We start from the raw sequence: 10,017 nt of genomic DNA, 5'->3' as shown, positions 1-10,017 counted from the left end.
CTTGCCTAAGAGCTTTCTTTTCCAGGGCACACCAACCATCCAGAGCCCACCCACACCCTCAACCACATTCTTTTTTTAAATTTTATTGTGGTGACATTAGCCTACATGACATATAGGTTTCATGTGTGGATTACTAATTCACAAAATCTGTATATAGGACCACGTGCCCACCACCCAAAGTCAAATCTTCTCCTGTCACCTCATATTAGGACCCCTTTCTTTCCCCACCCCGTCCCTCTGGCAACAAACACACTGCTGTTTGTGCACATAAGTTTCAGTTTTCTATCCCACATATGAGTTAAATCATATAGTTCTTAGGTTCCTCTCTTCCATTTTTAATATTTATTAAAAGAACAAATAGGCCCCCAAAGGAAACCTCTACCAAAACATCTCTACAGCTTAATTATTTGTTGAAACAGCTGCAGATTAACTTGAAAAAATATCTCTGAAAGGAAAACTAAAAATCCTAGAAATGTCAAAGGAAAAAGGAAGGTTTCGATATTTTAAACCTCTTAAATGTGGCCAGGAGTGGCTTTACCCCTACTTGTCTAGGACGGCGAATCCCTGCAGTTCTGGGTTCCATTCTGGGACCTGCAGTTAATCTGTTGTTAAGTAGAATGTTGAAACTAAGTACTTAGTAAGCAATTGTGTTGAGTTTGACAGGCTGTGAACTGAGTGGGGTAGGGGGTTCCCAACTATTTTACTTAATGGTAAAAGCATAGGAACAATGTAAGCATTCATAATTAAGAAATCACATTCAAATGCATAAGTTTGATTTTCTTCCAAACCGTAAAGTGCCTGGATCATGATTATGTTAGATAGTTCTCCATCTCAGTATATCCTCCCTGGTTAGATGCTCAAAAAAGACTTCTGGAGAACAGCTCTAGGCATGCAGAGGAATCCTGTACACACCTACATTTTGTTCCAGTTGAGGTGATATTAGAAGTCAGAAATAAGCACCATTCAGATCACTTAGTGTGCAATCCCCACAGCCTTTCTGAAGACGACAGGGGTCGGACCAGGGGATGCATTTTCATTTACTAAACCTCCACAGTGACAGCTGGAGCAGAGAGGTTTCTGAAGGAAACTGGCTGACCAAAGCCACGGTCAGTGGAGACTCTAACCTACATTCCCCTGCTGCTGACTTCACAGTAACTTCGCCATAACTGACAGCTGTTTTTTCAAACTGCGAAAGCATGCGTTCCCACAAAGTGGACATGATTTCTTGAACAGGGATAGGCACAGTCCCACACACTGGGTAATGGTCAGGGAGGGCGCCAGCCAGAGCTGTGCGCTCTTCTCTTTCAGGGATACAGGAAAACAGTAGGCACGCACCATGGATGACATTTACAAGGTCGCTTCCACCGAAAGGATCCAGATGTTGGAGAAAGAACTGGCTGTGCGATTGACTGAACTGAAGTCTGAGATAGAAGAACAGGGGCCTCTTCTGGGAACAGCTCGTCGAGCTTACAGGTGAATAGGGGTGCCACAAAAGCATGGTCTTTAGGGATTTAACCCCCACTATCACCCCATAATCTCCATCAGCCCCTTTTACTTGGACAATTGGCATTATCCCAAGCTCAGACTTGACTGCTGTCCTTAAGGTTTTCCTGTATACTAGGATTGGCAAGGTTTTTAGAGGCAATGTCCTACCAAAGAAAACCGGAAAGGGCTCCTACGTTTCACAGATGCCATTGTCTTAAAGTCCCAGAAGCTTTTATATCAATTACACTCAATGAAAAGAGATCTCATTTTTCCCCAATAATATTTTAATCAAGTTTGACCTTGGTTTTGATGAGGAATTTCAAAACTGAAATAATGCTAGGTATTTGGTAGTGCATTCTGCAAAATGATGATCTGTTAGGAACTATTCTATAGGTGAATGCTGCCAACAATAGCAATTTAATCCTTTTACAGAAACAGGGTAGCCAGATCAGCCCCTAAGTGGCAAGTCTCATGGGCCCAGGACTTTCATATCCCTCTATTTTTGTGACTTCCACAGTTGATCAAGAGGAACAATTATAAGGATTCTGTTAGGCTGAGTAGCTGAGTAAACACAATGTGGATGATGAAGGTTGGCGGCGGGGGGAGGTCAGGAGAGGCAGCAGTAAGCAGGTGTATTATTATCTCATTCCAGAGATGATTCTGAAGAACCAGTATCTAGTGTGTTTCGTACTTTGGTAGTTAAAGCCCTTGATGTGTGAAGCAGATCAAGGATTGTGTGATGAAGTGGAAAGTTAAGGGAACCATGGAAGCCATCATTTCTCTCAACGTTAGTTTATTTATTTGAAAAACAAAGTTAAAAACATGTACTTTGTCTACCTTATAAAAATCAGCTGAGATAATGCATGGTAAAGCACTTTGAAAATGAGAAAACACCATGCAAAGATCAGGTGTTGATATTGCTACAATTTAAATGTCTCCAAGCAAGTGGATCCTTGATGTACACTGTGATGAGAAAGGCTTCCTGAAGTCTTTTTAGGACAGAATAGTGGGAAGTCTCTGAATATCAGTATTTCTCTGCTCCCCCAACCACCAAGCACCGTGCCTGGAAGAATCTAACTGTTCATCCAACAAATACTAATTGAGCACCTTTTGTTTGCCAGGTGTCATGCTAGGTTCTAGCCGTGGTTCTCAACCTTCTGGCCCTTTAAATACAGTTTCTCATGTTGTGACCCAAGCATAAAATTATCTTCGTTGCTACTTCATAACTGTAATGTTGCTACTGTTATGAGTCGTAATGTAAATATCTGATATGCAGGATGGTCTTAGGCTACCCCGTGAAAAGGTCGTTCGACCACCAAAGGGGTCGCGACCCACGGGTTGAGAACCGCTGTTTAAAATGTTTCCATGGGGACCAATAGAGCATATAAACATTAACCTAAATACCACTGCCTACAATGCCCCTCAGGTCTCGAGGCAATTTCTCACGCGTGCTCTAGAACTACCTGCTGTGGCTCCCTTGCCAATGTTTGCAAAGTCCCCATCCCAAGAAAGTGATAATGCACCAGGGTTGCTGTCCCCTGATGTTCCCTAAGCTGCCAAGCCTTGGGCATATCTTACACCAGATGGGGAGAGCTCCTCTCTTCCTGACCCAGGCGCCCCTCTCACTGACCACCCTCCACCCCCCAGTGGCTTGCCTCAGTCCCCAAGGCTGCTGAAGCAGGCAAATCAGCTAAGTTTTCCCTAGGGATAAAGAATTTTCCTGAGGCAGTAAGTTTGGTTAAAATATTTTCCAAAGTATTTCATGTTTGATACCTAAGGGCCATTTTCACTTCCAGATATTTGAGCAAAAACCTAAAATTAAGAACATGTTGTTTAAATTATAAGATACTGGTTTGATCTGTCAACTAGGGGTGAGATATAGGTCTGAGAAGCAGTGTAGTTGTTAGAGATTAAGTTACTGGAAGAAATTCAGGCGGGAGAAATAAGACCCCACCACTGTGCCTGTCTCTGCATCTGGACTTGGAAATAGGGGTCGAAGGAAAGACTGTTTGTGTGGGAAGAAGGAGAGAAAAGCTGGCCTGGGGAAAGGTTTAGTGCCTGAGGTATATACCAGAGAGATTCTGACTAAGACAGAAGCATGTGGCTTTTACTTGGCCCGACAATCCAGTATGATATGATATATTTATTTAAAAGAGCTGTGAGAAGTTACAGATCACTCAGGGCCTATAACCTGACCTATTACAGCTTCTGTAATTATGGCTTCTATTATGGAATCTTTCTGCAGCTCTGTTCAAATGCCAAAGGACATTTCTTACTATAGAAGAGAACGAGAACTGGCCCTAAAGAAAACTGTGCAGGTGAGTAGGAGAGTGGGCTGTTTCAATACGATAGGTTAGATTTTCCTAACTTGTTGGAAACTCTTTTCAGAAAAAGTTTATTTTTGCAAACAAAGAGCTGATGTTACTGACAGAGGGCAAAGCAGCCTAACACTCAGCTCACTGTTGCATCAGATCCGGCCACGACTGCTTTGAGGGTTACCTGATTTTTGTGATGGTTCCTTGATTTGTGATGTTAAAGTTTGTTATTTAAAAACTTAGGTATAACAGCATAATGTGTTGTGTAAAAACTGATAGTTTTGTTTTCTTATTTCCCTTTGTCTGCTCTGTTGCCCTGGTTTCAGGTGGCTGAGGCAAAGCCTCTTGTTATTCAAGCAGATGTCCTGCAGAGGGAGCTAGAGACCTGCCTAAGAAGAGAGTACTCTCCAGAAAATTTACCTTTGCTTCTCTTGCAGGTAAGAGTCCAGTGTGCAATTTGAAAAGGAGATCTGGAATTTAGTAGAAATGTGTGAACACAGCTGGCTTTCTGGTGTATCCTCCGGCCAGGGTAGAATTTTCTCTGCATGTGTGGTTTGCAGAACTTGGTTAGTGTAAACGCTCCTCTTTGTTAGAGAGCCATGCTGTAGTTAAGTTTAGTCACTGAACAACTGTTTCCCTGGGCTGGTTTTATGAGGCAATACATTGACTAAGACAGTTTCAGTCCTCAGCAGGCTGTTAGCTGACCTAGGGGAGATATTTCCGGAACTCTGCTTTAGGAAGATAACTCACATTATGGGGCTAAACCATTTTCCATGAAGATTATTTTTGTAACATTATACTAATAAAAGTAGGGAAATGCCCACATGTCTAATACTAGCAGAAAAAGTTAAGAAAAGCAGTGTGCTATTTGATAGAATATTGTTCTCCCACCAAACATCTTTTGCATAAGGAATATTTATGGTATTATGTAATATTAGTTAATAAAAGTGCGTGTCTCTGTGTGTGTGCATGTGTGTGTGTGTGTGTGTGTGTGATAATAATGGCCATGCAATGTATAGATAAGTCACTTAAAGGACATAGACCAAAATGTTAGCAATCACTTCTTTGGATGGCAGGATAATGAATTCCCTCATTTTACTTTTATACATTTTCTAAAATAAGAATGTATTGTTTTTAGAGTTCTTTCTTCCTTTGTATCCATGGCTTAATAGCAGAAAACTGAAAGAGATCTCTACGCAGATTTCTGGAACCTTTTCTCTGCCTAACTTCCTCTTCCCCAGTACTCTCCCCTGCAAATTTTAGCTGACTCAACTTCCCAAGCTTTCATTTCTCTCTTCTTAACTCAAAGAAACCATCATGCTATGCTTAGAATTCCTTTTCCCTCTCAAGCAGAAATCCAAGGTTACCGTAGGGCTTTTCTCATTTGTTTCCCTCAAGAACCGCAGTCCTGCATTGCTTGTTGTCCCACATCAGAAAGCAGTTGCCTTGTGTATTTATCCTATTTTCTAGTTGTTTATGATGAAAGGGTATGTCTGTCCTGCTGATTCCATCATAGCCAGTATTATTTTTATTCTTAGAAATAAACATTTAAAAAAAAGAGTTGGCTCATTTAACTACTTTTAAGTATAAATAAAATTTCGGGTGTAAGGTTAAAAGCTATAATTTTACCTGTAATATGCTTTGTATTTTACACACATAACTTTTGTTTTTAAGACATTTTGAGTTCAGCTTTAGGCAAATTTACAGGCTTTTATGTTATTGCTAAAATTGTTCATGAACTGATAATGAAACTATAATCTGTTGGGTTGGCAACAGGTCATGTAAATTGAGACATGCCTATTTGCTGTATTTAAATATGAAAGGTATCTTGAGCTAGGTTTTTAAATTTTATGATCTGCACGTAGAAAAATCTATCTTTCCAAAATAACCTGAGACCGATTTTCTTATGTGAGTATTCTCAAGACTTAATTCAGTCTTCCTATTATAATTGTATTCTGTGTTAATTTTTGTTGCTGTTGTTCAAGCATTATACAGAGAGAATTACCCAGCTGGCCCTGAGTAAATATTTACACATGCTTAGGTGGAAGAGATTTTGTCAGCACAGTAAGATCATGGAGCAACTTTACCCTCTTTACAAGGTAGGAAGTCCATGAATAGAACCTGTGGGCTTATTTCATATGAAACAAAATGGCTTGTCAATGCATTATCATTAAGTACTAGTATAGCCATCATGCCTTAGACTTACTCATCTATATAACTGCAGATTTGTACCCTCTGCCCAACATCTCCCCATTCCCCCCTTCATCCCCAGTAGCCACTGTTCTACTCTGCTTCTATGAGTTCAACTTTTTTTTGTTTAGATTGCACACATAAGTGCGATAATACAGTATTTGTTTTTCTCTGTTGTTGCAAATATTAGGATTTCCTTTTTCATGGTTGAATAATATCTTTGAGATACTGATTTTGTTTTCTTCAGATATGTACCCATATATTTTTATTTTTTTGAGGAATCTCCATACTGTTTTCCATAATAGCTGTACCAATTTATATTCGCACCAACAGTGTAAGTTGTCAATTTTTTTTTTTAAAAGCCATGGCTAAAGATGGGAAAGGAACTAATGGATACCTGTTCTGCTTATGGCAGATGATAATGGTTCCTATTTTTACAAATACGATTTGAAGGAACTTTATATAATAGAAAATGAATTTTTCTTCATAGACTTATCCTCCCCTACTATAGGAAAAAGGCTAAAAAGCCAACTCCAGTTACCAAGCATCCTTCTGCACTGACTGTTTACTGGAGTCTCCCTCCTTCAAAGTCCTGCGAATGTGACCACTACCCTTGTCATTCAAATTCAGAATATTAAAGAATTTTGATATTCCAAGAGCCCCTATTTGGCCTCCAAACTGTATTACTGTATGCTCAGAAGCAAATGACACCAGAGAATGAGCTTGCAAATAACCAAGGTCTGTCTTTGCATTTCTCTTAAACAGAAACAAGTTGCCTACATTATGCAGGAGCACAGTGATGCCCTTCAGAGAGCTGATAGATTGTCTGTTGCGCGAGAAAACTTTCTTATGGGAAAAAACAATCCTCCGAACTTAGTAACACAGGAAGACCTGACTGTCTACACAAAGTGGTTAGTGTGTCACCTGCACTCACTCCAGACTATTCACCACTACGTGCAGGTACGTAAAGCATAGTTATGTGGTAATGCAGTGCCCTCCCAGGATGGCCAGCACAGTGTTTGGTCACACCTGTCACCTAACTTTGGATTTTCAATTTTTGTATTCCACAAATGACAGGAAAATAATGGATCACTAGCTCTTTTCTTTGAAATCTTTTTCTTTTGGAACCACTAATTTAGCTTTGTCTCTGTTGTACTATCTCATATTCACTCTGTAAGTTCTTGTTTTCATCATCTTGTTTAGTATTTATGCTCTTCAATGTAGACCTACTTTTTATTCAGCAATATCTAATGAGGGCCTAATATATGCCAGGTACATGTCGTGGACCAAGTAGAGAAGATAATAGTCTTTGCTGAAAAGGAATTGGGCCCTTGGATGTTAGTAAAATAGACAAGTGAATAGCCAACTGAAATACAATGTGATTTGAAAAGTAGAATAAGTATAAGTGCAAGGTAAAGAGAGTCACAGAAGAGAGTCCCTAGTCCAGGGTAGAGGCATCAAAAAGGAGTGACATGATCACACCACCTAAATCTTTTCCTATTCCTCTACACCTTATCTCAGTGATACCACCAACCACAGAGTTACCCAAACCAGAAACCTGACCATCACTTGGACATTATTCCTTCCCAATCAGTCACTGTGGGGGTCTACCTCTGAATTATCTCTCCCCAGTCACATGGGATAATAACGATCCGCTCATAAGTCTGGGTCCCCCACTAGAGTGTGAGCTCTTTGAGGTTAGCCCATGCCATGTTCATTTTTGTGTCCCTACCACCTCACAGAGTACCTTGTCCGTTATGGGTGCTTGGTCAATGTAGACCTGCCTACAGGTTAAGGTCATTCAGAGCTGGTGATAGCACTGGGCCTCCCAGCTCCAGATTTTGCTTCTCATGATTGGGCAGGTTACTGAGGCCCCCCTCCACCTCCCTGTCCTCTGTCAAAGCAAAATGCTGCTGCTGAACCAAAATCTGGGAGCTTCCGTGAGAACGGAGTTGACGTGCAGTCTCTTGGTTGTGCCCTTCTGCAGGCCCTCCAGTATGTGCCTGTCTCCAACGTGCTGAGTGTGGCTGTTGACGAAGTCTCCGAGGTTGGTCAGGAAAATGAAAAGGCCCACGCCAATGACACCAATCCTGACACCCAGGGGTCTGCATCTCCAGGCCCTATGGACACCAGCGTTTCAGGTAAGAAATTAGTCTTCTTTCCTGAGAGTAATGTGGAGGAAGGAGGTTGTGATTTTCCACATGTGCTGTTCAGGTGCTGTTGTGTCACATGATCTCACTTGAAATTGTTCTATATACCAAAAAGTTCTATCATCTTAATAAATAAGTGTTAACTTGATCATTTCTGGTGGAAAAAAATAACAAACACTTTCCTTAGACATTATTATCTCCATCTTTATAACTAGCAAATAAGAGAGGGGGAGAAAAAAAGCTATGAACTTGAAGTCAGGAGTGCTGAGCTGTAGACCTGTTTCTCCTGTGGCCTCACGGTGGGCCTGCAAGTTTAGGTCATTTCCTCTCCTTTGCCCTCAAATTACTCATCTCCAAAATAAACCTTTCATATTACGTGCACTTTAAGATTTCTTTCATTTTTAAGGTTACATGATTTTAAAAGACTTTCCTTATTTGAATCAGTAGTCTTCCTGCCTTCGCCTTGTGTTACAGATGGCTATGAAACCTGATGAGGATTCTCTGAGTGATGTGTTTGCTTTAGGGTATAGGCCTGGTGCATCCAGAGAGGCAGCTAACCCAGTGGGGAATCAGAGATGGTGTCTCAAAGGAGGAGAGTCCAAACTGGGTACTTGTCGAGATGAGTAGGGGTGAGCAGGCAAAAGGAGGTGAAGACTCTCACCTTCTTCTAATTTTTTGGTTAATTCAGAAATCGTGCTCTTCGTTTCCCATGAAGGACCATAGGTAGTTCTGCTCCCACTTAGTCATTCCCCAGAGGCTCTGTTCTGTCTCTCTTGCAGGCTGTGAGAGGGGAGGAGGAGCCTGGCTAGCTCATCTAGAAAGCCAGAACCAGGCGTTTGCCAAATAGCCCTGGCTCAGTGGGGTGCACTCTGTAAATTGTGGCAGAGAAGGCCAAGGAGCAGAATGGCCCTTCCCACCGCAGAGGAGGCCCTGTCTCCAGCTACCTCAAAGGACCCTTCCACTTGTCTTCCTGTCTGGTGTTCATTGGTCTTACTATTATTGATTTTGGATTTTTTCAGGGCCAATGAGAACCGAAGCTGCGTTTGTCCTGCCCCAACACACAACAGAAACAGAAGAACTGAAACCTCAGCTGAGGCTCCTGCTCTCTCATTTCAATATCCCCTATGACGTAGAGGAGCTGAGGGATGCTGCTAAGGAGATAGAACTGTTTTCCTTGGTACCTGATGGACTCTTTCTTAATTTGAATATAGGTATTCGTGAAAGGCAACACTCGTATTTGCCACAAGTTGGATATTTATGCTGCCACAATTGTTTTTAGAGTGATAAAATATAAGAGTAATAGGTGAGATTTAGATTAGCAGTTTAACTTCCTCTCAATAAGAGTAATGGCACCCTTGACTCTCCAAGCCAGACGGTTTGTAGGATTTATTGTTCTGCAAGATTTAAAATAAAAGGTAGGTTCTAGTCCATAGTAGATGATATAAATGTAGCCAAGATTTGGCAAATTTGCATGGTGGAGTTGTCTAGTGTCTAAAAGCCTGCAATTCTCAGAATGTGTTGTAGTAACTTTCCTCTTGGCAAAATGCTTTATATTCAATAAAAAGAAAAGGTTTGCACCCCAGCCCTAGTCTAGCACCGTCTCATTGAACTTCCTGCACTGAAAGATAAGACCGATATCTGGTCTTTTGAGTATGTTAACCACTAGTCACATGCGGCCACTGAGTACTTGCAATGTGGGTAGCATACATGAGGAACTACATTTTAGATTTTATTTAATTTTAATGAATTCACATTTAAATGTTGAACAGCGTATTGGACAGCACAGCCTGGGAGGCATCAGCATTAACTAGAGGAATCTTTAACTCTGTGACTCATTGAACTTGCTCTGTTATTCCTATACCTTTATGGAGGCCCTA

The 10,017-nt window shown here is 41.1% G+C and overlaps 1 protein-coding gene across 1 annotated transcript in view; it reads left to right on the top strand.

Annotated features, from left to right (window-relative positions):
* The first annotated feature begins 1,253 nt into the window (after positions 1-1,253).
* LOC118660659 overlaps positions 1,254-10,017 on the top strand; it is a 93,528-nt gene continuing 84,764 nt past the window's right edge. Inside the window, exons 1-7 of the mRNA XM_036318300.1 lie at positions 1,254-1,473; positions 3,731-3,803; positions 4,127-4,237; positions 5,786-5,899; positions 6,756-6,950; positions 7,978-8,131; positions 9,160-9,317. Coding sequence (XP_036174193.1) covers positions 1,337-1,473; positions 3,731-3,803; positions 4,127-4,237; positions 5,786-5,899; positions 6,756-6,950; positions 7,978-8,131; positions 9,160-9,317 — 942 coding nt within the window. The 5' untranslated portion in view covers positions 1,254-1,336. The remainder of the gene's footprint in view (positions 1,474-3,730; positions 3,804-4,126; positions 4,238-5,785; positions 5,900-6,755; positions 6,951-7,977; positions 8,132-9,159; positions 9,318-10,017) is intronic.

This window comes from Myotis myotis, unplaced genomic scaffold (assembly GCF_014108235.1).
Source record: "Myotis myotis isolate mMyoMyo1 unplaced genomic scaffold, mMyoMyo1.p scaffold_m19_p_7, whole genome shotgun sequence".
Taxonomy (NCBI): Eukaryota; Metazoa; Chordata; class Mammalia; order Chiroptera; family Vespertilionidae; genus Myotis; species Myotis myotis.
This window is presented reverse-complemented; position numbering and strand designations above follow the sequence as displayed.